The sequence below is a fragment of the Capricornis sumatraensis genome, chromosome 8 (assembly GCF_032405125.1).
Source record: "Capricornis sumatraensis isolate serow.1 chromosome 8, serow.2, whole genome shotgun sequence".
Lineage (NCBI taxonomy): Eukaryota > Metazoa > Chordata > Mammalia > Artiodactyla > Bovidae > Capricornis > Capricornis sumatraensis.
Window position 1 is genome coordinate 95,455,655 of NC_091076.1, and position 27,688 is coordinate 95,483,342.

The 27,688-nt window shown below is 51.8% G+C and overlaps 1 protein-coding gene across 1 annotated transcript in view; it reads right to left on the reverse strand.

Annotated features, from left to right (window-relative positions):
* Positions 1 to 2,118: 2,118 nt before the first annotated feature.
* The window catches only part of WNT9B (Wnt family member 9B), a 44,879-nt gene continuing 19,309 nt past the window's right edge, over positions 2,119 to 27,688 (reverse strand). Inside the window, exons 3-8 of the mRNA XM_068977489.1 lie at positions 22,687 to 22,733; positions 22,334 to 22,492; positions 22,006 to 22,095; positions 4,279 to 4,532; positions 3,449 to 3,714; positions 2,119 to 2,592 (exon numbers count right to left, since the gene is read on the reverse strand). Coding sequence (XP_068833590.1) covers positions 2,119 to 2,592; positions 3,449 to 3,714; positions 4,279 to 4,532; positions 22,006 to 22,095; positions 22,334 to 22,492; positions 22,687 to 22,733 — 1,290 coding nt within the window. The remainder of the gene's footprint in view (positions 2,593 to 3,448; positions 3,715 to 4,278; positions 4,533 to 22,005; positions 22,096 to 22,333; positions 22,493 to 22,686; positions 22,734 to 27,688) is intronic.

Here is a 27,688-nt window from a genome sequence, read left to right on the forward strand (position 1 = left end):
ACCTTTAGGGGCAACTGGAAGAGAAAGGAGTGGGAGCAGAGAAGGAGGAGAGGAGAGACAGCTGGACAGCGAGGACCTGAGAGGCTGAGGGGCCCTGAACCGCATCATCCTAGGCTTGGTCAGTGTTACTGGCCAGCCGTGGCCTCAGTCCCTCAGGGTCTATCTACCCTTTATCTTCCTGCCACCCCTGCACTGCTGGCCGTGGGCCTGGGGTGCGAATGGCATGTCGGAGGATCAGGCCCCCTCTTCCTGCTGCCTCGTGCCTCGGGCTGAGCCATGGTAGAGGCAGAGCTGGGGTCTCAGAGGAGAAGGATGGACTGGGCAGGCAGAGAGAGACTCTTCATGCAATGGGGGTGTGGAGGGAACTGGGGAGACAGCCCTTTCTCCTTCTCTTCCTGCCAAGATGTGGGCCTGCTGCTCAGGTCAGCGAAGTCACTCTCGGGAGAGGTCTCAGGTCAGTAGGGCTTCTCATCAGAGCCTCTGCAGCCAAAGATCCTTCCAGCATCCCTCAGGAGGCTGCATGATCCACCGAAGACCGGGCAGGGTCTCCTTGCCCTCGGAGAGCACAGGGAGCCCCCAGGGGCTGCTTCCTGGGGCTTGCACAGACGGTTTCTCAGCACTTGGCTGATTCCGAAGTTTCCTGTCCCGGCAAAGGGTCAGCAACTCTGGGTTCAGGGAGAAAGGAAGCTGACAGAGGGCGCGGCAGGGCCAGCAGAGCAGCCAAGGGCGTCCCGAAGGAGGTCACTTCCTCCCGGCTGGCATTGGGCCCTACTCTGGGAAAGCACACAGCTTCCAGCGAAGTGACCCCTGCAAGGTCTGCATCCTGATCCAGAGAGGTGTGTGCAGCTGAATGAGAGCCCTCAGCCTGGCAGGTCCCAGGGGCGTGCCTGCATGCTGGAGTGGGTAGTACCAGTTCCTCTCGCCTCCCTCCCAGGGCCTTAGTAGGTAGCCCTGGAAATGTCCACAGTATCAGAAGGAATTAGCAGCCACTTCTCTTCCTCAGGTAAGAGCCCAGGTGGGGGGGGCCCTTAGTAAATGAAAGGGGCCCCTAATGAGCCCAGCTTAGCAAACACTTCCCATGTTCATAACTCCCGCCCAAGCAAAAGCCTTAATTAGATGAGTAGCTGTAGTAGAAATGTAACTGAATCAAAACTCATAACCAACTCTCATATATCATAAATGCCAGCTGTGCAGGGCCTCACCACACAGGGCGACCCCGGCTACAGGGAGTTGACCCAAGTGGGTTCATGGGGAGGGGGCGCTGAGAAACTGAGGGGGTCTCTGTCTCTCTGGGCAACCTCGGTGTACTATCTGAGCCTCACCCTGGGGACTGGCTCTTCTACTGGGCTCGCGTCCACTGGTGTTTTTACTGAGCAGGGCTGGTTGGGTGTGGATTACTCAGCTCTCAAGGTGAGAATGAGGGCTGGTGGAGGCATACTTTAAAAACCAAATCACAAGGATCCAGGGCACATATCTGACTCCTGCTTTCCTTTCTCCAGACCAGCAGCTCCTACCACCTGGCCTTTCCTCCCATCTCTAGCACAGCAAAGCTCCAGGGTAGGGAAATGAAGGTATATGACCCCCGGGGTTGACTATCACCTGGGTGGGGCCTGAGGGCTGACCTGACCCATCCCAGCCAGACTCCAGCCTTAGCTTCCAGCTGACCCTGCCTCCCTGGGCCTTCTTGGCTGAGAAGGTCAATTCCCAACCTCCGGCTGGCTTTAGGCCACTAATCCCAGGATTCGTGATGGCGAGATGTGCTCTCTCTCCTCTCTGAAACCTCAGTCCTGCCCTCCTCTGGGTCTTCCTTAGTTCCCTCTACATCCTTTCCGCTCTGCCTTCCTGCTCCAAGTCCTCAACCAGGCTGGGGGCCCGCAGGTTCAGGGCTGGGGCTCTCCTTGCTGAGAGCTGAGAGAGGGGAAGACTGATGGGAGCCAATGGGGAGAGGCGCATGAGCGCTGGCACGCACGTGGGTGATCATGCGCATGGCACGTGCTTCTGCCTGGGTCGGCGGGAGCGCGGTGGGAGGGGGAGCGGCTGGACAGCTGGGCGGCCTGGAGGTGGCCCGGTGCCATGGGAGGTCCTGGCAGCGCCTGGCTGGCACACTGGGCAGCGGGCCTAGTGCTTACAGGTGTAGACAAGCTCCTCCCGCACACACTGCTGGCACTCCACGTAGCAGCACCACTGCACCTGGCAGTGGCAGGAGAAGGCCGCCAGGCGGCTCTGGGTGTCGTAGCCCCGCCCGCAGCACAGGCTGCTGCAGCTGGCCTCGCGGGAGCACACCCTGCCCCCTGTGCCAGGCGAGTACTTGCTGGGCCGGCAGAAACTGGGGGAGTCCTCCATGTAGACCAGGTCCCCGGGCCGCGGCGCCGGGCCCTGGGTGGGGCTGCCTGGTCTGGCCGGTGCCCACAGCTCCAGGCGGCCCAAGGCCTCATTGGTGGCACTGGACACCTTGACGGCTGAGTCGTAGCGCAGCTTCAGCACCTGGCCTGTCTCGCGGAACGGGGACAGCTGCTTCCAGCAAGTGCGCACGGCGCAGGAGCCAGACACGCCATGGCACTTACACGTGGTCCGGAGGCCACTCTTCACGGCCTGCGAGGAGAGGCAGGAGGGAGGCGTGGTCAGGGGCCTCCAGGCCGCAGCCCCCGGAGCACCAGCTGTGGCTGGGGAGCCACAGGAGGATGGGAGAGAGACAGGGGAGGTCCACATGGGGCGGGCAGCTAAAACTCAAGCTGGCCCACGTGGCACATTAGTGCAAACTAGCTCTAGGCGCCCCTTCTCCTGGGCAGAGACAGTCCTCACACTTTGGTGAGAGCAGCGGGGGCTGGATCTCACCCCCAGCACTTCCCCTGGCCCAAAGTTCCTGTGGAGCAGACAGCTTGCACAACTGAACACAGCAGCCCTGGTTTATACCAACTCAGTGATGAGAACACAGGACACAGAACTCAGTCTCTTAAAGAAATAGAGCCCGAGCTTCTCCCAGCTTCCCGGTCCCAACAGACCTGGATACTTTTTACCCTCCAGTCTTTCCACTGCTGTGTGACCTCAGCTAAGGCCCTTCCCCTCTCTGGGCCTTCTCTGTCTTCCCATCTGTAAAAGGGAGGAGGGCCAGGGGTTGTACCAGATCAGTTTTCAAACAGCATTGGCTCCTAGGGCCTCCAGGAAGGGCAGTGCTTGGAATGGAGACCCTTCTCCAAACACGTTCCTGCCTCACCAAGCCAGGCTCCCACCTGCTGCCCATCAGCCTATGATGCCCAGGACTCTTCCCCACTGCCTGGTGCTTGACAACCATCCAGAGTAGATGCCCGAGGAACACTGGCTGAAAGGATGAGGCTCATCCTGGACCGCCTCTGTGTGTGTCCTGTGGCGGGGAGGGGGGAGGTAGTAGGGGGGGTACTGGCCTCCTAGAGACCCGGCTCCCCTGCTCTGCACCCAGCGACGCACTCACCTTGATGCCCACATGGGTGTTGTGGGCGTCTGTCCGTGCCCGCAGATCTTTGCTTCCTCTCTTGGGCCCCAGGAAGTTGTTCAGGAACTTGGTGCTATACTTGAGGTTGTCACCACACACGCCCCACTGCCAGGCTTGCCGGCTCTCGAGGCCCGGGGAGTCATCACAGGTGCACCGCTCCATGCGGCCAGCGCTGCAGGCCCGGGCCAGAGTGTGCGTGAGGGCGGCCGCGGACACCGCATACAGGAAGGCCGTCTCCTTGAAACCTGGGCCGGGCCAAGGGGTGGGATTGGGAGGGAGGAGGAGAGTGGGCTCAGGGGCTGTGAGCTGCCCTCTGAGGATAGATGGGCTGGAGGGAGGGGCTGCTGTGGTGAACACGAGGGGCGTGTGACCCCGAGGACACAGTTCAGGGCACTTGACCTGTCGCCCACCCCTTAAACTCAGGGTGCCAGTTGCTGTCTAAATGGAGCTTCCTGTTCCCTGCGGGATGTGTGCCCAGGTTCTCAGGGCGGTAGGATGGGGGCTGCTTCTTCTACTGAACAGATGAAAACACAGATGCAGAGAAAAGTGACTTAGGCACCTGGTGAGCACCAAAGCTGGGCTAAACCACTGATCTTGACTCCAAGGTGATGTGTGAGCAAGTTGGACCAACCTGTTTCTGAGCTGGGTTCATAAAAGCATCGTGGACTGGGGACAGGGGCCTGGGGAGTGGGAAAGGCAGCCCTCCTCCTCTAGGTTCTCCCCCCCCACCCTCCTGCTCCAAGCCTGCTCCTCCCAATTCTCCTCCCCTGGCTCCTTCTTCTCACCCTCCTCCCCACCCTCCTCCCTACCTCTCTTGAGCAGCCCCGTCCTCCCCTCCAGGCTGCAGTTCCAGCGCTCATGCCGGAACTGAAACTGGCACTCGAGCAGGCTGAGGTGCGCGGCGTCCTGCAGGGTCTCAGCCAAGCCTGGCTCCCGCCGACAGAGCTGCTTCTGCCGGCGGGACAACTTTAGGAGGTCGCACTGCTTCAGGTGGGCCCCACCCTGTGCTGGGGCAGCGGTGCCCAGCCCGGGGAAGGGCGTCAGGACCTCCCGCCCGGTCAGTCTAAAGGGAGCAAGAGAAGGGAGACCAGTGACCCTTGGGGGTTGTGATTGAAGGTGAAAGATGACAGTCCCTAAGGATGGGGGACAGGTGAGGGGAAGGGGGCCTTCTTGGGGGCTGGATTATTTGGCCTTCTGGGAGGGAGGCTGACCCCACTTTACAGAGGAGGAAACCAAGGTGCTTAAAACAAGGGTGAGTGAAAGATTTCAAACTCAAGTTTTCTGGAAGCCAAAGTCTCTGCTCTTCTTATCCACCTTGTTTCCCAAACTTGCTGAATCAGAAAAATCATATGGCGTGCTTACTTAAAATAGAGATGCCCAGGACTTTTCTGGTGATTCAGTGGCTAAGACCCCATGCTTCCAACACAGCGGGTATGGGTTCAATCCCTGGTTAGGAAACTATGATCCCACATGCCACATAGTGTGGCCTAAAAAAAAAAAAACCTTTTTAATTAAAAAAATTTTTTTCTTTTAAACTCCAAAAAAAAATACAGATGCCTAGGATCTATACTTAACAGTTCTGCTTCTCTTGGTCTGGATTAGGGCCTGGGAATCTGTACATTTACCACATTCCCTGGGCAGCATTGAGAATCAGGGCAGTTTGGGAAATGCCGCAGGTAGTTATTAGCTGCTTCCAGAAAGGGAGAGCCATGTTGCTAAGAGGGAGTGGCAGAAGGGTGTAGCCACTGAGAAGGTGTCCAGCCAATGGCCCTGGCATCCCTCTACCCTTACATTAGGTAGCTGCCCAAGTAACACCAGGCCAACCTAACTTGTCTCTAAAATCCCCATAGATTTTTAACCATCTGGCCACTCCATGTCTGCTACCAAGAGATACTTGGGGAATACCCGAATGGATGGAAGATTGGAAGGATGGAGAGATGAAGGAAGGGTGGGTGGATGGATGGACAGGTGGATGCAGATGAAGAAGCTGCATTTCCATCCGGCTATCAGCCCCTGACTTCTTCTGCTGTATTTGAAGTCCAGGGATGCTTGAGTCAGGCTGCCACATTCCAGTGGCTTGACTGTCACTTCCTAGCTGTGTCTTCCAGAAGGACTGATTTTTCTCCTCTGGGAATTGGAAAGCGTGATCCTCTCTACCTCCTGTACTGCTGGGAGGATTGTATGAAAAGTTACTAACCACAGAGTCTTGGACTTGCTGTTTTACTTTCCCCCTGGCTGGAGTTTCTCAACTCTTTCCTCTTGCAAGATGCTTTACTCTCTAACCTGGCCAGAATCTTCCCATTGTCCAGATAAGGAAACAAAGGTTTTAGGTTTTACAAAGAGGTGCTGACTAGCCCTCTTTTCACAGCAGATCAGCAGCAAGGTGAGGACTACAAATAGAGCTCACCTTCCCTCCCCCCAGAAGCGATCCGTGAGATGTTTCTCCCAGTTCAAGTTATCTGCTGTTTCCTGGACCCTGGTGGCCCTCGGTGTGGGTGGGACATATACATCAATCTGGCAACCAGGATGCAGCCCCTTTCTGGCATATGCTGGCCTTATAACCATGGGGAAAGATCAAAGGTGGAAGCAGGTGCTGGCTCTTAAGCTCCTGCTTGGATGTGACACTTGGCATTCGTGCTCAAGCACCACCAGCCAAGGCAGGCCCTGTGGCCAGCCCTGAGTGCTCAGAGAAGCCCGCATCCCACAGAGCCAAGGGCATGGCTCTCCTGTTTGGAGCCACCTGCCCCAGCCAGGACATCTGGCTGGATGCCACACCCTGCCTGTCTGCCCCAGGGAGGGTGTGGGTCCTGGCCAGGCCCCAAGTGCCCCCAGAGAGTACCCATAGATTCCAAATGCATCAGGTGCAGCCAACCCAGTGTGGAGCATATCTCCGAAACTCCTGAGTAGAGACAGATGCTATCAGGCTCCCCCTGGCCCAGCCTGGCCCTGGGCTCCCCTCCCAGACAGGGTGAGGGCAGGGACCCGTTAATCATTAATCTGGGGGCAAATGGGTAAATTTCCAGTCCACCAGGTCTACACCCAAACCCCTCCCTGCAGTCTGGCAGGAAACCCTCCTTAGAGCTCGACCCTTGGCAGGTCCAGAGCAGAACCTGATGTCAACTCCAGCCCAGGAGGCCCCACCCTGACCAGCCTCCAGTGTGGAGGGCAGCTTGGGGGCTGCAGGAGCAAAGGGCACAGCAGCCATCTAGCCCCTCAAATGTCTTCCTCCCCACACCAGCGGCGGGTGTGAAGGACAATTTCTGCTCAGGCAGTTCTTGTGTTTCAGAAATTGGGACCTCCCTTGTAGTAGTGATTGACAGGTAAGAGGACAAGCAGGGAATGCTGGGAATTTTGGGCCAACAGGGCTGCACATCCTTCAAGATTTGTCTCAAATGACATTTGCATATTATTTTTATATCATTAGACCTATATTATATAACTTATATTCTACTATATTCTACAATATTATCTACCATGGTTTTGGGTTTTTTTGGCTGTGCTGCATGGCTTGTGGGATTTTAGTTTCCAGTCAGGGATTGAAGCTGGTCCCGATAGTGAAAATGCTGAGTCGTTATCCCTGGACCACCAGGGAATTCCCATATCTACCATATTTTGAGTGCTTATTACTAAGTCCCTTAAATTACTCTTGCAGACACCTGTTGGGTTGGCTGCCTACCTGGTCTTTCTACCACCATGGTTACCTGTCAGCCATTTTATACCATGTGACCTTGCTGCTCTGGCCTGTTGATTGGACCACTGAGGATCACATGACCCAAGCTGGGCCAATCCATTATTTCTCTGGGAATTTGGAATTTGACTTAGAGCACTCAGTTGCTTTCTCTCTTTCTTTGGGTAACTGGGCTTGTAATTCAGGAGATACAGAGAAAGCTGATCCAAAGAGAGAGAAAAAGTGACTTAAACATAGAGAGAAAAGCAGAAGTAAAAATGGGAGGGAGAATTTCGGGAGCTTTTCAGTCCCTGGCCCCATAGTCTCCCTGTGGTCATCACTGTTCTTGCTTGAGACACTGCTGTCTATAGAACAACATCAAGGCTGGGAGTCAATTTGTCTAATTGAGGGTGTTGTCCCTGATCATCACCTCCTGACAGCTATGGAGTACCACACTCCCTGGGCTGTCCTTGTGAGCTCGGCTCAGCAAACACCTATTCCCCCATCAACAGTTCCTTGTGTTTTTAAATTTCGTGTAATTGGCCCTGTGATTGATGGCCCCAGGAGTCCAGTATAAAGTCGGTTAATTTTATTAGCAGTAATGACACTTAGTAGCGATTAATGGTCAGGAAAGGCAGTCAACCGCACAGGAGCCTCAGGCCACACTGGGCTCTGGTCTGCCCAGGGTTGCTCTCAAAAAGTACCCCCTCACAGCCTCAGGGACCCCCTGAAGGGCCTAGGAAGACAGTTGAGAGACATACCACCCAGTTTCCCTTTTACTGGGTTGGCCAAAAAATTTGTTCAAGTTTTATTGTAAGATGTTATGGAAAAACCCAAACGATCTTTTTGGCCAACCCAATATTTGTTTTCTATGTTGCAGTCTGGGATCATTTTTCCTTTGAAGAAAGAGTACTGTGACATTAAACTTGGAAAATACTTCAACTGGTTTCCTTAAACTGTGCTAGTAAACGCTGTAACACACGCCCTATGGATGCCAAGGTATCTGCTAGAGATGGTTTCTTCTTGGACCTCAGGAGAATTATAGGTGTTGGAGGTTCCAGTCTGTTCCAGGGTCCATGGGCATGATCAGTTCTCCTTTAAGAAACCATCCTTTCTCACACCCCAGGCCTGAGAACCCCATCCACCAGGCCCTTCTGCAAAAATCTCCATCCCCCACGTGTTAGTTGAGCTCCTTGAGGTTCAGATGAAAAATCAGAGATCAAGTAAGCATTAAGACAAAACCTGTGGTTGTAATGAAGACCCTGCCCCCTGGTCAGGTCAGATGCTATCAACCAAGCAAGTGACCAGTGTTCAGAACTGAAGCACAGAGGATGGATAATCTGTGAACTTGCCAACTGCCCTTCCAGACTGAGGGACAAGAGTGCCTTCAGCTCTCTGCCTGACTCAAGTGCCCCTGAGCCACACAGGACAACCTCGCCTTCGTCGGTTGTACCTGCTTTGGCCCAGCTGGTCTGTCTCCCCCATTCCTGATTCCTATTGGGCTCTTTCAGGCTGACTGCAGCCTCTCACGGCCCATTAGGAAAGCAGCGACCCCATGTGACCAGCTCCATTCTCCTCTCCTCTTTGTCCCCAGCCTGCACCCCTCTGCCCTCTGCACCCTCAGCCAATGGCCCTTGGTGCTCAGGATGATAAGACCAGAAGTCCCCACTCACACACAATGAGATGCCATTGGCTTTGACCCCAGAAACTCTCCAGTCACTTCCCAGGCTACCTGTTTCCCTTCAAAGTGGGAAAAAGTCGAGGGTGCCCCTCAGGACTTCATCTCACATCCCACCTTCCCAAGCGCCCCTTGCAATCACCCAGCCTTTCTCACCCCTGCCTCCTTTCGCCTTGTCCAAGGCTCACCCCATCCATAGTTTTGGCTAAAGCTGCTCCATCTAGGGCATTTCCCTGGGGGTCCAGTGGTTAAGAGTCCACCTTCCAAAGCAGAGGATGTGGGTTCAATCCCTGGTCAGGGAGCTAGGATCCCACATGCTGCGGAGCAACTAAGCCCAGATGCCACAACTACTGAGCCACACTCTGGAGCCCACACACAGCAGCTAAGACCCGACATAGCCAAGTAAATAAATACATAATTATATTTTGTTTTTTAAAGCTGCTCCATCTGGGATGACCTCGAAGGAAGCAAAAGCAGGTTCTCCCAGGCTTTGGGGGAAGCATTGGTCTAGCATCAACAGGACCCCAGGGACCACCAAACCCATGAGCAGAACTAGAAGTTCTTCCTGGGATGATCACCCACAATCTCCTAGAGTGTGGGGACCCAAGGACCCTCAAGGCTGTTTAGCCCTGGAGAGTCTGGTTCCAGGTCTGCCCTCACTCACTGGTGACCCCAGGGATGTCCTCACAGCCCCAGGCTCATTCTATACAACAAATACACCTTGTCTAGCGGGAGAGCCAGACCAGAGCCAGACTGCCTCGGCTCAAATCCCACCTCTACCTCTTACTAGCTGTGCCACCTTGGGCAAGGCGCTTCACCTCTCTGTGCCTCGCCTGTGACAGGCAGACATCACAGGACCTTTCACATGGTTGTTGTGAAGACTGGGGTTCCCTGGTGGCTCAGACAGTAAAGAATCCACCTGCAATGCAGGAGATCCAGGTTCCATACCTGTGTCAGGAAGATCCCCTGGAGGAGGGCATGGTTACCCACTCCAGTACTCTTGCCTGGGGAATCCCATGGACAGAGGAGCCTGGCAGGCTACATCCATGGGGTCACAAAGTGTCAGACAGGACTGAGCAGCTAAGCATATTGTGAAGATTAAATTAATTAACATCTGTAAAGCTCTTAGAACAGTGCCTGGCACACAGTAAGCTCCAGGTCATTGGAGCTTACAAGAAGTGTAAGCTTACAAGAACTGTCATTTTTCTTTAAAAAAAAAAAAAAAGGTATTTGGCTGTCCTGGGTCTTAGTTGTAGCACACAGGATCTTCAGCCTTTGTTGTGGCATGCAAGATCTAGTTCCCTGACCAGAGATTAAACCTGGCCCCCCTGCATTGGGAGCTCTGAGTCTCAGCCATTAACCATCAGGGAAGTCCCGTAAGTGTTATTCTTAAGCATCTGCTATGTGCCAGGTGCTGTGCTGGGTGCTGGGACATGCCATCACAACCTCAAGGTTGTGAGGGACCCCAGACCCCAAGGGGGCAGGGGAAGGAGAAGGCTCTGAACCAGCCCAGCTCCTGGGGGAACCATCAGTAGCTGCTCAGGAACCGGATCAGATCTCCTAACACCATCAGGGTAAAAACCTGACCTCAGCCAGGCTCCTCCTGCCTGCAGTGGGAGGCCTGCGGTGGCGAGGGGGCAGGAGGAAGCTCTCAGGAGCTCGCTGGAGAAGGCTGAGCAGGGGGAGAGCATTTCCCATCACTGGAGGTGCCTGGCTCTGTTCTTCCAACCCCCACCCCCATCCATGTTTCTGCTTGAGAGGGTCCGATGGTTCCAGAGGAGGCCACCCCTAGGATGTGGGTGGGTGAGCAGGTAGGTGCCACAGGACAAGACTGGCGGTTCCCAGGGTGCTGGGTAAGGGCAACCTGTCTGGACCCTTAGCTGGAGGGACCAGGAGGTGTGCCTGGCACCCGGGGCCGTGCCAACTGCAGGCAGTTACCTGGGAACCAGGAAAGCCTTGCCCTGCCTGGAGCATTGGACTTGGCCCTGAAAAACCCTATTAGATCTCCTGATAACAGGTTTCCGCTGCAGGGCCATTTGCATGGTAAGTGGGCCTTTTGTGCTTTCATCTCAAATATCTCAGCCCACGTCTCCTGCCCTCACTAAGCCCCCCTAAACACACACACTCCCCACCCCAACCCACGCCCTCCACTCCCCACCTCTTCCCTGAAGGGGAGAGTTAGTGAGGGCAGTGTCTGGGCCAGGAAGAGGGCACATGGCTCCAGGCAGTCCTTTTTCAGAACAGTGGGGAGGGGAACCCTCAACATCCCTGGCTCCTCTCCCCTCTGTCATCTGAGGGGCCCCCGAGGTTTATGCTCCTGAGAAGCACCTCCCTCCCTCCATCCTTCACATTCCTCTCTCCTTGACAAGACTCACTGTCACCTCATACCTCCTCCAAGAAGATGTCCTTAGTGAGCAGCCTTAATGGCAAATTTGGCAGGTACCGTTTCCCACCTTTATTCCAAGTCCTGCTCCCCACCCCTTTCACTCACTCATTTATTTAAATTTCAATATTGAGCATCAGCTTCAGGCCAAAGAAAACCAAAAGCCACCAGACTGCTCACTACATCCCTGTCTGGGTCGCAGCCTTCCTTTCCTCCCCAGCTCTCTGCCTCAGAACCTCGAGGACTGAATCAGTACACCTCCCCCCGCCCCACCCTGGAGCCCACACCAGAGCCTCATCCCCCAGCCCACCCCTGGCTCAGAGAGAAAAGAGCCTGGCCCAGCTGTGGGTTTTGTCTCTCCAAGAACCGCTCCACTTCCTGTTTTCCAGGGGATGCCTGTGGAGGATGGCATCATGGACTATGTGCTCAGGAGCTAAGTGGGCAGCAAGCAGCCCGCCCAACCAGCTTGCTTTGCATCTCAACAATCTCGGATATTTAGAGTGTGGCTGGTGCAACATCTGTGGAGGAAATGCTTTCCGCTTCCTCCTCCTGTCTCCCTCCCACTGCACTCAGGCTCAGGCTGGAGATGAGGAGGGGGTCTTGGTCTTCGGCACGTACACTACAAATCAGGTGGCATGGTGGCTATGGAGGGGTGGCCTCCCAGCCCCACACAAGTCTGGGGTGATAAACATCTCCCCTCGTTCCCTGGCCGTGTCCAAACGTACATTATTTGAATCAGTACGTTCCAGGACTCGGGAAACCCTTCAGGATCACCTAGTCCAGAAGTTTTGCCCTAATGCCTCCTGGAAGCTACCCCAGAACCTCCTGAGGGCAGGCAGGAAGGGCCAGAGGTTTACCAAGTCGATAGGTCTCTATTTTGACTTCTCTGGTGCCCTGGAGGTTCATCTAAGGGTTTTTTTTTGTCTCAGATGACCCTGAGTTAATGGCAAGCCTGGGTCTGCACCCCAGGTCTCCTGACTGCTTCTATCAAGACTGAGAGTTTCTGCTTTCCATTTTAATGTAATATTTCAGGGAAACAGAATCAGCCATCATCATAGTAAATGTCCAGGGTGATAGGAACATGAGATGGGTAGGACAGAAGGAATGGAAGCTTGGTCAGGTCTCCTCCTCAGGCCCCCTGGGCAGTTAAAGGGAGAGAAGGACCCTGGTCTAAAACTGAGTTTCTCTTCAGCCAAGAGTCAAAAATAAAACTTAAAGTGGACTGCCAATTCATACTAAAGTGTGACAGTCTGATATAATAAGGCTAGTGCCTGAGAACACTTTGCTAGATAAGAGAAGCTGAAAGGAGAGAGTCTGGGATCATGAAGAGAGAAAGAGGAAGCCTGGGGTGAGGAAGGGAAAGGGAAGGGAAAAGGGGGGCTGGAAGGCTTAAGATAAACTTCCCCAGCTTCTTGGGTTCACAGGCCCAGCCCTGAGCCAGTGGAGGAGTATTAACAGTTTGGAAGACACAGTGTGGCAACTGCAGAGAAAAGCAAGTAGTCACTGAGGCTGTATCACAATGGGGCAAGCAACACCCCCACCAGCTCTGCCCCAACCATGGGACCTGGCTCATGGGCTGGGTGACTTCTGCCAAGTTTTTTTTAACCATGGTAAGCTGACCAACTAACCAGCTTGGGAGGCTCTTGGGTGGTCACCCTCCTCAATGAGGACAGGCAGGCTCAGGCAGGGCTGCGGGCCCTGAGAGCTTGGCCCCTGGTGAATGCCCCATGTACAACCGCCTGTGATGAGGACAATTCCATTGTTCGCAGATGCTCCAGGAGATGTTCCAGGCTGCAGGTTCCACGCAGCTTCCATTCGTCTGCAGGCGGGACCCAGGAATGGCCCACGCCCCTCCACACCCCTGCCCTCTAAAGATGGCAGGCACTTCCACCTCATCAACAAACCCTTCCCTGAATAGACCTGGTGAGGGCCAGAGTGGTCAGGACAGCCCCGGGGGATGGATGGAGTTGTAAAAAGCTTCCTTGGGAAGACAGCAGGGTCTTCCAGAGCAGGACCAGAGTAAGCTCCCGCGCTGGACTGTCCTGGATGCAGAGCCAACGAGGGCTGTAGCAAAGGGCCCCTCATCTCAGGCCAGGCTCTTGCTTGTCCTCCTGTCTTGGCTAAAGTAATCCAACCTCCATGCCTTTCTTCATGATATAACCGCTACCTAGGTTGCCTTCCGCAGTCCACAAAGCCCTCATGGATCCCCGGGACTCATAACCACAGCCTTTTTCAAAACTTGACTCAAAAACGCAGGGAATGGGAAAGGCGATCCTGAGGCCCCATCCAGCTTTAACAGGCTAAGATGTTTGTCTGCCTCTTCCAGAAGTCCTCCTTACTTGCCAGCCCCATCCCACTCTAACCATCCAACTTCTCTGACGTCTCTCAGTTTTTTGGGATTATAGCACCATTAGTTCTGCATGGTTCACACTTTTTTTCCCTTCCTCCTCAGGGCTGTAGAGAGTGTCTCTCCAAGTAGCCTGTAACCCCCTTAGGAGAGGTCCTGGTTTCTCATCCCCAGAGGTCCCCCAGCCCCAGCCCAACACCTGCTGACTGCATACATCCCTCAGAGGACCAAGCAGAGGGTGTATGTCCAGGCTCTTCCTCAGCTTCTTCCCAGCCCTCCAGGCCCAAGTCACTGGCCTCCCTGCTGTCTCAGTCCCAGGCTGCAGGGGTCACCCAGTGACCCCCAATCCCACCATGAAATCTTCCCAAACTCAAGCCTTGCTCCAGAAGGGCGTGGCTCCGGAGGGCGTGGCTCCGGAAGGGAGTGGCTTTGAAGGAGCTGCCCTGTGGCCACACCCTCCCCAGCCCCCAGACGGGCAACTGGGGTGCGCTCTCGCCAGTACCAGATCTCCAGGCAGTCTGGTTTCAGTCAGTCAGACCCTGACTCCTCCGACTAGCTCAGCCCCTCTGAACCTGTTTCGGGGGACAAGCTATGCTTGGTCAGCCAGAGCCTCCCTTGATACGCAGTGACAACTTGGCCCAGGTATTTTTTTAAAACTCAACCTGCACCTCCTCTCATGATGATGTTCTGGAAGTTTACTGCAGGTTCACAAAATTTCTTCCATGATTCAAGACTCCAGGATGCTCGGACAACTACAGTTTTTTTGGTATGGTTCTGGTGAACTCATGTGGCAGCAAGACTTGACCTAAACCGACGTGAGAATACTCATGGTCTTTATCTCAACGCATAGATGTTTTTCTGCAAAAATAATCATGTCTGATTACTGGCTGCTGCCCTCCACATTGCTAAGGATGTTATGTGATACATGGTATATGTATTATCTTTAATATAAAAATAATATAATACACATCTGGCCTCAAAGGGATGGTCACTATAGGGAAAGTGGAGCTTCTCTGCTCTTACCCTTAAATTAGACTCTGGAATTTCCAGGACTGACTGAATATGGTGGTTTGATTTTCTCTTGGCTCTTTGAAAGTCTCCCAGTGAGAGAGTCTGGGCTTGAAGTGTCTGGCCCCGACCCCAGCTCATCTCTGCTGCTCCCAGGATTCCCACGGAAGGTCAGGTGTGGCTGACTTCCAGAGTCTGACGGGGGCTCGCCACTTTGCTTCCTGTTCCTGTCCAGACAGAGGCCAGGTTATGGCCAGGCAGCTTATGCTGAGAGGGCCATGCAGAAATAGCCAACAGACAGGGCAGAGAGGGAGGTTCACGGGGCAAGGAAGGGTCAGCAGAAAGGAAAGGGGACTACCCACCCCGACGCTCACTGTGGACCAGGAGGCAATGCTAGGGATTGTGGGGGGAGCTGACCAACAATGGAGTCCCAAGACTTCTGCTTAAAGGATGCTATGCATGAATCCGAAACATGAGCACATAAAAAATTAGGTAACATACCTAGAGTTGAAGACATGTAGTGCCAGAGATACCTATGACATATGTCAAGTGAAAGAGGTTACAGGGTGGAGGACTCAGGTCAGAGCTGCCCAGGTCTCAGCTGGGCATCAGCAGGAGAGAGGGATGAAGAAGTTGGCTCCGGATTCTAACAGACTAGAATTCAAGTCTAGGTGCAGCCAGTCAGTAGCTCTGTGACTTTGGGCAAGGCACTTGGCCTGTCTGAGCTTTTCCCCCCTATTCACCTCTAAAGGGAGAGAATTCCACCATCACCTGCCTCCTGGGATGTCATTTGGTTAAATGAGGTTATGCACATAAAGGGCATAGGAAGGATTCAAATTATACAATGATTGGGATAAAAGAGGAAGAGAGGAAGCAACAAATGTCAAAAAGATGCTCCTCTACTTGGGATTCTCTAAGACAGACCACTAGATTTCTTGGACTCCATATATGTAGATAGCATTTCAGCACTTATATACACAAAACCCTCATAACAACCCTATGAGGTAAGGATTAGCCATTTTATAGATGGAAAAACTGAGGTCAGAGCAGCCCACTGACTTGCCCTGGGTCACCGTTAGTAAGTGGTTGGTGGGAGGATTTGCACTCTATCTGTGTGATTCCTAGTCCAGTGCTCCTTACACTAAAGCAGGGCCTTAGGCTGTGTCCCATCCTGCTTAGGCTGATAGCAAAGTGAGGGTGACGCTCACGGCACCTGGCCCACCTCCTCCTGAGCCCAACTTCTACCTGAGCACACAAGCCTAAAGGCACCAGGACCTCTTTTCTTAGGAGCTTCCAGCCCAGGAGTCCCTCCCCAACCCTTGCTTCTCTTTCCTCTGTTTCCCTCCGTCAGCCTCAGAAACTTCACCACCATCCATGGAGGAGGCTGGTTTGACCTCAACTCTAGAGCCCAGCTTCTCAAGAGTTAGTGTTGAGCTAGAGACAAGCTAGTCTAAATTCCTTTCCCAAATTCAATGATTCTTATCAGTGATGTTTGGCTTGCAATATACCACCCCAAAGCAGTAAAATTTCTTCCGTTCTTCTCTTTAACCCTGTTTTTCTCAGGACCCAGTCAATTCCTAGCACTGTTCAAAAAAATATCCAAATACATAAAACACTTAGGAATAATTTTTTTAATGTTTGTAAGATCCATACACTGAAAATTACTGAAAGAAATTTTAAAAGCTCCCCTAAGAGAGATATGGCCAGTTTCTAAACCAATAGACTCAATATTGTCAGAAGGTAAATTGACTTACAGATTCGGTGCAATCCCCAGCAAAATCCTAGCAGGCCTTCCTACAGACATCAATAAGTTGATACTAAAAGTTATGTGGAAACATAAAGGATCTAGAATGGCCAAAACAATTTGGAAAAAGGACAGAATGTATAGTACTTGGTTTCAAGATTTACCACACAGTGGCAGTAATCAAGACTGTGGTACTGGCCCAAAGATAAGCTTTGTTGTTGGTGTTCAGTTGCAAAGTCATGTCCAACTCTTTGCAACCCCATGGACTGCAGCAGGCCAGGCTTCCCGGTCCTGCACTATCTCCTGGAGTTTGCTCAAGTTCATGCCCATAAGCTTACCAAATAGAACAGAGAGTCCAGAAATAAGCCCTCATATATTGGGTCAATTGATTTGCAATAAAGATGACAATAAAGAAAGGATCACCTTTTTGACAACTGGTGCTGTAACAAGTTGATATCTACATTTATCTATATTTACTGAAAACAGTAAACTTCAATTCTTACCTCACACCATCCATATAAGTTAACCCCCCAACAATCATAGACCTAAGTGTAAGGGCTAAACTGTGAAGTTTCTAGAAGAAAACAGGACAAAATCTTTGCAACCTCTAATGGACAGAAATTTCTTGAATGGGAGAAACAAAAAGCACAGACCATACAAAGAAAAGTTCAAAAACTGTACTTCATCACAATTAAAAACTTCTGTTCCGGGATTTTCCTGGTGGTCCAGTGGTTGAAACTCTGTGCTCCCCATGTAGGGGGCACAGGTTCAGTCGCTAGTCAGGGAAGATCCCACATGCTGCATGGCGTGGCCAAAACATGAATAAATAAAATTCCTCTGTCTAGAAAGAGTTTTTTAAAAATTGTGTTCTTTGCAAGGTAACAATAAGAAAAATGAAGAGGCAAGCTACAGACAGGGATAAAATATTGCCAATAAATTCTGATAAAGGACTTAAATCCAAAATATGTAAAGAACCCTTACAACTCAATAATAAGAAGACAAATAACTCAATGAAAAAGATATTCAAATGATGAATGTGCACATAGAAAATGTTCAGCACAGTATTCATCAGTGGAAAAATGCAAATTAAAATCACAATGAGACACCAATACGTACCTACTAAAATGGCCAAAACCAAGACTGACAACAGAAAAGAATATGGAGCAACTAGAACTCTCATACATTACTGTGTAAAGTGGTACAACCACTTTGGAACGCTATTCCACCATTTCTTATAAAGTTAAATATATATACCATAAGATCCAGAAATCTAGTCCTAGATGTATATCCAAGAGAAATAAAAACATCTGACCACCAAAAGGGATGTACACGAATGTTCACAGCAGCTTTATTTGGAAGAGCCCCAAACTGGAAACAATCCAAATGTCCATCAACTGGTGAATGAATAAACAAATTGTGGTACACCCAAACAATAGAATACTACTCAGCAAGGAAAAAGGGAAAGTGCTACTGATACATACCACCATGTGGATAATTTCAAAAACATTATTTTGCACAAAAGAATTCAGACTCAAAAGGCTATGTACTCTATGATTCCATTTATATGAAATTCTACAACGGGCAAAACTGTCTCAAGTGACAGAAAGCAGGGAAGTGGTGACCTGAGGCTGGTGGGGGAGTGCTGACTGCAAACAAACACGAGGAGTCCTTTGCGATGATGGTACAGTTCCATACAGTAATTGAGGTGGTGCTTACACAGAGGCATACGTTTGTTAAAACCCAAATCATGCACTTAGAATGCATGCATTTCATTGTGTGTGATGTTGGTTTTGAAAAAAATTAAGGTCGTGTCTTGCTTCTGCACAATGACACCTCTACAACCCAAGAAGATAATGAGAATCCCAGCAGCCACCAAGAGTGAGCCCGTACTGAATGCTTAGTATGTGCCAGGCACCCTGTCAGGCCCTTTCATTCATTGTCTCAAGCCTCACACCAGCCTTTAAGATGGGTATAATCATCACCCAAAGCTCAGAAAGGTGAAGACATGTGCCTGAGGTCACACAGCTGGCAAGAGGCAAAGATCAGCGATCAGTGTTAGTTGCTCAATCATGTCTGACTCTTTTCCACCCCATGGAATATAGCCCCCCAGGCTCCTCTGTCCATGGGATTCTCCAGGCAAGGATACTGGAGTGGGTTGCCATTTCCTTCTCCAAGGGATCTTCCTGAGCCAGGAATCAAACCCAGGTCTCCTGCATTGTAGGTGGATTCTTTACCATATGAGCTACTACTTAAGACTGTGCTTTCCTAAACCTATCTGTACCATCCTTAGACAGGAAAGAAACACAAACAGTGCAGAGGCCACACGTGTACAAAGCACCACCAGAGTCAACTACAATTTTAACAATTGCATCCACATTAACTATTTCTGGATACAAAATTCATGACTTAAAGACTGAATTGGATGACAAGGCTTATCATATTCTCAGCTCATCACATAATGCAGTGAGTATGCATTTATAAAACACCACAGAAGTTAATATTTTCAGAATTCCCAAGCCAACTGAGCCAAAACATGAACTCTTGAGCAATCCTAGACGTCCAAGCCAGAGCCGTCTGGTTAGGGAACCTTAGGCCCTCCAGATGCTAAAGACCTTGGAGGCAAGTGACTTGATCATGGACAGCACAGAGGAGTGGTCTGGAGTTAGGACAAACCTTTCTACCTCCCATCTCACTGTCATCGTGCCATCTATGGGAGCCTACCTGATACCTGAGCAGAGTTGATAGCATCCTATCTCACTGTTGAGGACAGAGGAGAATGTTGGGGCCCCACCCAACCCACAACAGCCAAGAGTGTCTAACAGAGCTAACCAAATAGGAGAGGGAGGCAACCCTCTCCCCACTTCACCCTCTGCAGCCCCTTTACAGCTGTGGCTCTCCTGGATGACCACACGATATTAGCTCTGGTAGCTAATGCTCTCTGTCAAATGAAGAGCCCCGACTGGCAGCAGGACCTGATTTCTATGCTGCCCCTCCCACTAGCTTGCTGTGTGACACAGAGGGAGTCATTGAAACTTTCTCACCCTCAGTTTCCTTTTGAAAACTATTTACATCCATCCTGTATACCTCAAGAATGGGTCTGAGGATCAGATGATGGAGGGGCTGAATAAGAAAATCACTGTAATACTAATGATAGTAATACTATCAGCAACACCAGAATTAGGTGCCAGACTCATCCAAAAGCACCAGAAGCAGTTGCTGGCTCACTGACTTGGGGATGATGGTCCCTTCATCTGAAAAATAGGAATAATACATGACCTGCTTGAAGCAGGGAGTTAGACCAGAGAAACTTTGGGAGTCACTTCGAACTCTTAAGTATGATTTGATGATTTTAAAAATCCTAAGAAGATTGGCCTTACCTGTTCTCCTGATGTTTGAATTTTATCAGGATGACAAGACACTTGATCTTATGGTCAGAAATGAGATTTCAAATGCAAATAATCTGGAGAAGGGAGAAGCACATTATCTCTTATTCTTACTACAGTGTGAATGACTGATATAGATTCCTTCCAGAGAGCAAACTCAAATAGTAGGATGGAAAACCTGGCCTGACTGAGTCACAACAGGGCTTCCTCAGGGAGAATTTAGGCTCATTCCTGTCTGTTCTCTGAGACCAAACACATAACAGCACGAAGCCCCAGTTTTATCTTAATCTCTGAGAATGTGTCTTCCTCCCCAGACTGGGGTTATGGTGGCTTGAGTACATTTTGCCAGCTATGTCCAGTGGAGATCACAACTTGGAAGAGGGACTCACACTCATATGATCCATCTCAGCCCTAGTTCATGCTCGATCTATGATTTCCCTTTTCATTTCCAAGACTGCCCCATTGCTTACAACCCTCAAATTCTAACCCTGGGCACTGCCACAAACTCCTTTCCCTTCCAACCACACCAGCTTGGGTGGTCTCAGCTTCCTGGAGCCCCTCTCCTCCCATCTCACCTGGCCCTTGCCCCGTCCTCAACCCTTGAGCCCAAGCAAACAAAAGGATTGTGAAAATGAGCTGATATCCAAGAGGCTGCAGGCACCTTTTGTCCAATACCCCACTCCATTCCAGCTCAGAAACCCCTGTCAGGGCTGAAATATCAAGACACTCTACCTCATCTCCTTAATAATTAGTAGCATTAGTTGTGTGTTTACTATATGCTATAGCCTGTTCAGGCTTCCCTGGTGGCAAAAGAATCGGCCTGCAACGCAGGAGACCCTGGGTCAGGGTCTAAACAACAACAAAGACCTTGTTCTAAGTGCTCCACATGTATTAATGATTTGCTGTTGTTTAGTCGCTAAGTTGTGTCTGACTGCTTTGCAACTTTAAGGACTATGACCCACCAGGTTCCTTTGTCCACGGAATTTCCCAAGCAAGAATACTGGAGTGGGTTGCTACTATCTTCTCCAGGGGATCAGATGGATTCTTTACTACTGAGCCCCCAGGGAAGCCCGACTCACATGATACTCATATGAAATAAGCACTATTATCCTCATTTTACAGATAAGAAACTGAGGTACAGAGAGGTTAAGTGATTTGGCCAAACTCACACAGTTAGCAAGTAGATGGATCAGGGATTGAACCCAGAGACTGTGCCTGACCATTTTATCCTGTCTGCTGAGGCAGCAACAGTGCCTTTCCAAGCCTGAAATCATTGGGAAACAAAATGAATGTGCAGTGCCCTTGACAGAGAGCAGAGAGAGGGGCTCAGTCACACCAAGTTCAGCCCCTTCTTTGTACAAAAGGGGACACTGAGGCCAGAGACTAAGTGGTCTTCCCAGCAAGCTGAGCCCAGAGCCCTAGGGTCTGGGCTGACATTACTTCCACCCCACCCCCTATATATTTCAAGAGAGGCCATTGCCCACAGCCAAGGCATGTTTTAACCAGGGGTCATGACCTGGAAATTAGCCCACAGCCCTATTCCTGTGAGGGATCTCTCAGACCTTCTCTGACCCTTATTTGCCCCTCCCTGCCAGGTCCATAAGACCAGTCTCTGGCAGGTCACTTGCTTGGTGGTTTATGTTTTTTGGGTTTTGTTGGCTTGCTTGCTTTTGCCTTTGCTTGGGTCAGACTGTAAGCCTCACCTTTATTTGAATGAGGATCACAAAAAGTGCCATGATTTAAAGAAACAGACTGTATATATTTAGAGCAGACTTTGGGGGGAGGTCAGGAAAGTCCCTTCGCACCCACGACCCCAACTCCTCTACCAAGTCCCTGCAATCCAGGTTCAGAGAAGGAGGGTCAGTTACCCTGTAACTTGCTCTCCAAACACTGCCCGGTCCCACCCATTCTCTCCCCAGATGTCACCCTCAGCTCGGAGCTTCCTTTTCCAATCATATACACCACCTCCCTCTTACTCTCTTCGTCATTCTCCTGAGAATTCACCTGACGCCAGGTCTGAGATTTGGTTGGATTTCCCCCACAGACGGTTCCCTCCTACTCTCCGCACGGTCTGAAGGTTCCTCCATCCCTTTTGGATCAGCGCGATCCCCTCCCCCGGACATCCCACCCTACCCATCCATCCAGTCCTCCGGGTCTCAGCTCCGCAGGGCTAAGGCAGAAGGTGTGAAGGGAGCCCCAGGCAAGGATTGGTGGCTGGACAGAGCCCAGGATGGGGACGGACAGGGCACAAGTGAGGATCGGAGAGGACGTCCGAGCGCGGGAGGGACTCCTTGGACGGGCAGGGACAGGGCGCGCTGGGGCGCACAGGCACCAGGTCCGAGACGCCTGCAGAGTCCCGGAGCTTGACCGGGATCCGAGATCCGGCTTAGTGGGCAGGATGAGGTCTCGGACAGGACTGGGTGAGAAAAGCGGAGGTGAAGGGGACCAGAGTTCGGACGCTGGAAGGTGCGATCCGGGACCAGTCCGGGAAGCCAGAGGAGTTCTGGGCACTAACTCCCACCCCGAGATGGGGTTGGGTGCTAAGGTCTGAGTTCGAGATCCCGCCAGGGCCGGGGCCAGCGGAAGGGAAAAGTTGGCCTTGTTGAAGCGGGAGGAGGGGGAGGCAGGCGGGCCGGGGCGCGGCGGGCACTGACCCGAAGTAGGCGGCGGCGGCGGCGGCGGGCAGCGCCAGCAGGCAGAGCGCGGCCAGGGCCAGCGCGGGCGGGGGGCGCATGATGCCGGCGGCGCGGAGCCCAGTCGCATCTCCTCGCGCCGCGCAGCGCTCGCAGCGCAGCCACCAGCCGCCCGCAGGGCTTTAAACCCAAGCGGGGCGGAGCGGGGAGGCGGGGAGGGAGCCGCGCCGGCGGCACCCGTCCCCGAGCGGCGAGCCCCCCGCCTCATTGGCCCTGCAGACTTGCCCCGCCCCCCGAGGGTGGGGCCACCTCTCCAGGTCCGCCCCCGCCCCGCCTCCCGGCCCCCTGCCCACCCTCCCCAGGTGAGAGCTCACCTGATGTAGGGCTTGTCGGGGGACTGGGCGGTTGAAGGACCCGGGGACTGGAGAGGCAAGGATGGGGATACGAAGCAGGGACCAGGGAGCTTTTGCCTCTCAGGGCGGGGTGGAGGTACCCGCAGGAAGGGGCAAAAGGAGAGAGGCGCCTGGAGTCTGAGAAGTCGTGTCTCATCCACCCTCCAGCCGGTTGGTGCGGGCCCCTCTGCCCCAGCTCCGCGACACTGAAGGAGGGCCGGCTGTGGACACAGAAAAAATGCAAAGGGTGTCCTGGGACGGGGATACCCATGGTCAGAGCGGAAGCGGGATAAGGGAGCCCAGTTTCTCAACTAGAGTCTGTCGGGGAGGAGGCCTCACTGAGCATTAGCTGATGTTCATGGAACAAAAATCCAAGTTCTCTGGTCAGTGGGGCGGGCAGAGCTTGGGACGGGGTGGGAAGGAACTTACTCTCCAAAGTGCATAGACCCCAGAACTTCTGTCAGACAGGATGGATATGTTCAGTGTTGGGTCATAAAGCTCTGCCCTGCTTATTCTTTTTTTTTTTTTAAGTCTAACCCCAATTCCTGCAGTGAAAGTGCAGTGACCAAGGCAATAGGTGGCTCCCATCTGGGAGGGAGGCACACAACAAATCACCCCATCAAGGTTTAATATGTTTTTGAGAGTATTGAATACTGGGTCAAAACGAGCAAAACAAAACATAACTCACACTGAATGTCAAGATCTGAATGTAAAGTTTCCAAAAAATAACCATGTATGCAGAACATCAGGTGACAGCGACCTTGGCTTTGTGAACACGAAGGCGCTGGGAGACTGGGGGAAGATGGGAGCTGCCATATTAATGTATTAACAGCTGCCATATTAACGGCTATAGTGAGCCTCTCTGAGCTCAGTTTCCCTGTCCAATAAGGGCAGCGGTTAACCGACGATCTTTAACAACTCTGCCAGTGATATCGCATCTCACAGTTCTGTGTATTATTGAGGCATACAGTCCAGTGTGGTGGGCAGAGACCTGAATTCAAATCATGAAAATTATAAACCTCAGATAGGAAATGGGGACGATAATAAATAGCTTACAGGATTTTTGTGCAAATAAGAGTGATGCCGTGGGAATTCCCTGAAGGCCCAGTGGTTAGGATTTCCCACTTTGACTGCCAAGAGCACAGCTTCAATCCCTGGTGGGGGAACTAAGATCCTGTAAGCAGCGTGGTGTGGCCAAAAAAGCAAAACAAAAAAAGTGATGCCAAATGCCTAACAGGTGCTGGCACTCAATATCAGGGGTTGTTAAAACTGTAGACAAGGTCTGCAGCTTTGCCAGATGGGTGGGAGCCTGGCTAATAGCATCTGCCGATTCTCTGCTGCAAACATTGCCACCGTGGGTGATTTCAAGTTACTGATGTGGCATCATCCTTGATCTAAGGAGTTAGGAAGAGATTTGCTCAGGTGGATGTGCAAACCAGTTGCAACTGGCTCCAGCATACCACTGGTAAGAACTTGAACCAGGCTCAACGAAGCTCAAGCTGGACCAGTGTGAGTCAGAGAGGAAGAAGGACCCCCACCAGGCTCCAACCACCCTAGTGGGCACCTGAGTTCAGGCAGATGAGGAGAGAGCTGCCCCAGCTGCTCCTCCTGTCCTTATGCCCATGGGCCCCTGCCATATATACACAACCACACACAAGCAGGCAACTGCCTGGAGCAAGGGTGGGATGAGGCATACTCTCCCAAAGTGACACATTTTCAATGTTTCAGAAAAGTTACCTGTTGACAGTTAAGGCTGTAAGGCAGGGAAATTGGAGAAAACACTAAAGATTCACCAAGGACATCAGTACCTGGATGCCGAGATACACATGGAAATATCCAGAAAGAAGTTCTCTCTTTTAAAAAAACATTTTATTGAAGTATAGTTGATTTACAATGTTGTATTAATTTCTACTGCACAGCAAAGTAATTCAGTTCTAGATACATGTACATTCTTTTTCATGTTCTTTCCATGATGGTTTATCACAGGGTACTGAATATAGTTCCCTGTAATATATGTGCATGCTAAGTCACTTCAGTCATGTCTGATTCTTTGCAACCCTATGGACTGTAGACTGCCAGGCTCCTCTGTCCATGAGATTCTCCAGGCAAGAATATTGGAGTGGGTTGTCATTTCCTTCTCCAAGGGATCTTCCCAGCTCAGGGATCAAAACCAAGTCTCCTGTCTCCTGCATTGGCAGGTGAGTCCTTTACTACTAGTGCCATCTGGGAAGCCCCACCTGTACTAATCAGTAGGACCTTGTTTATCCATTCTGTATGTAATAGTTTGCATCTGCTAATCCCAGACTCGGAAGAAAATTCTTGAGCCTCCACCAGTCAGTGCTTAGGATGCCATCCTTGGGCCCAGCACATGTATCACTGAAGTCTCAGGCCTCCTGTGAGGTTAGTGAGCCATCATTATACCCATTGCACAGATGAGTTAACCAAGGCTCAGGAAACTTAAGTAGCTGGTGCATGTGACCCAGCTGTAAGTAGTGGAAGCAAGAGTTAAGCCCAGCCTAGTGAGACTGTCGCACTGGTTGTGGCTCATGATTGGTCACGGCTGGCTGAGGCCCCGACTCACAGGGGCCTTGGCATAGTTCATCCTTACAGAGTATTACGGGGCTCTAGTCTGGAGGAGGAGATGGCAGTGAAAACAGATCATCTCCACAGTTGGGATATTGTGGGACCCCTGAGGAAGGACACAGGGGCAGCCCTCGAGAGTTAGAGCCTTGGCCATAATGATTCGCTCCTCCCACCTCACCCTCTGCCCTGGGAGCTCCTCAAGGCAGGGGGCAGGTGGAGGCCCTGAGTTTAATTTCTTTCTATATCTCCAGGGCCTGGCTCAGGGCCCAGCACATAGTAGGTGCTCGGGTAATATGTGTTGTTGCCAGCAGAGATAGAAATAATAGATTGTGTCATTCTGACACAATGCATGTTCACAGACACACTCCTTCCCATAGTCAGACACATGCCCCATCACACACACACACACACATACCCCTTGACACTCTACAACTCAAGTCCAGGCATTCAGTGACACACAGACTCCCCCCACACCTCCCCCATGGCTGTCTAAATTCCTAGGCAGACCCACAGCTGCTCCCGGACCTGCACGTTCACACAGGTATGCAAGAGGAGCATTCTTAGACATCCACGTGCAGCTACCTGTCTCCATGAGCCAGCCCAAGGCAGCCACGGCTTAGGGATGCCGTTCTCCTGCCCCAACCCCCGCCTCCCCCTCGGTCCGCGCCATCCCCCCACCGCCCGCACACGCACGCGCACATGCGCACACACTGTGGCGAACGGCTTGCGGAGGCTGTATCCAACCCAGCTCCACATCTCTTCATCCTCCCCCCAACCCTGCCCCCAGACCAGGCCACCCTTCCTGAAGCAGATCCCCAGGAGCCATTCAGCCTTGTCTGGCCCCAGGTGCCTAGGGCTCCCAAGTCACCAGGCAGAGGCCAGCACTCACACAACCCTCTGAGTTCACCACCTGGCTGTGAGCAAGTGGAAATGAAGAATTCCAGGCTGGCTATCTGCCTCTGATCACCCTCAGGGCTGCGCTGGAAATGGACTCAGCCCAACAGGAAGTGGGTCAGGTGATGCCCGGGGGCTCCAGGGGAAGGCACCTGTGCCTAGGCCGAGCCCAAGGCATGAGGCATGGCTGCTCAGGAGAGCTGGTGCCAGGGAGGACTCAACAGGACTGGTGTGGGAGTGCTCCCTTGTCCTTCTGCCTGGGCTCCCCCACTCTCTGTGACCCAGCCTTCTTGGCTATGGTCTCATTGTAAATAGTTCTATGCTGACCACTCCCATCCGTCCTATCCGTGCTCTTCTGAACTGGCGTTAATTCTCACTCTCTGATTTGGCTCCAGGGTACTGTGAGTTATCACATTGGGCATCACTGTCCCCACTCCACAGGAAGGACACTGAAGTTTAGACAGGTAGGTAATTTCCTCAACATCATGGAATTCACTGGTACTTGGTGGCATATACTTGACCTTTTCAGAGCATCAGACCGAACTAGGACTGAAGCTAACTGGGGAAAGTGGGTCACAGAATCTCACACAGGGGGGCTTACAGCTATGCGTGAAAACAACAGAAAAGATGGGAGAGAAACATATCAAAGTATGTATTAAAAGGTGGGTGCTCTGCAGGCTTCTCTGGTGGCTCAGTGGTAAAGAATTTGCCTGGCAGTGCAGGAAATGGGTTCAATACTTGGTCCAGGAAGATCCCACGTGCCGGGGAGCAACTAAGTCTGTGCACAACTACTGAGCCTCTGCTCTAGAGTCCAGGAACCTCAACCACTGGGCCCACTTGCCACAAGTACTGAAGCCTGTGTGCACAAGTACTAAACCCCAGCTCCACAACAAGACAAGCCGCCACCTTGAGAGGCCTGCTGCAACTAGACAGTAGCCCCCACTGGCGACAGCTAGAGCCAAGCCTGTGCAGCAGGGAAGACCCGGCACGGCCAGAAAGGAAAAGTGGGTGCCTTGGACCATTCGGTCCAAAATAGAGGTCATGACTATTATTTTTAAAAAAGTGAGTGCTTTGGAGGCTGTGAGGGTGTGTTTAAAATGTTTTTATCTTCTTTGAATCTTCTAATTTAACATTTATAATGAAAAAAAGTTTTCTTCAAAGGGAGAGGCAACCAGGACACAAGAAAAAAATCTCTAATGGTAAAACTTTAAGCCTTGGCAGGAAAGATATTTGGGAGAAAACAAGGGATGTATTCCTGGACATCTCCTATGTCATCCATCCACCTATTTTTCTATAGGAAGGACTCCGGTCCTCTCTGGGGAGCTCCCCCTACCGCTGGCAGAGCACACCCATCCATGGGAATTCCAGTTTGAAACCTTCTTGTCTCTGTTCCTCCCTTGCCTTCTCTGCTCCAGAACAATGCTCTGGGTGGAGGTTGTGTTGTGTGGAAGGTGATACGATGCTTCCTTATCCATGGCCCACCTCAGGCCCTTCTCCAGCCCAAAGG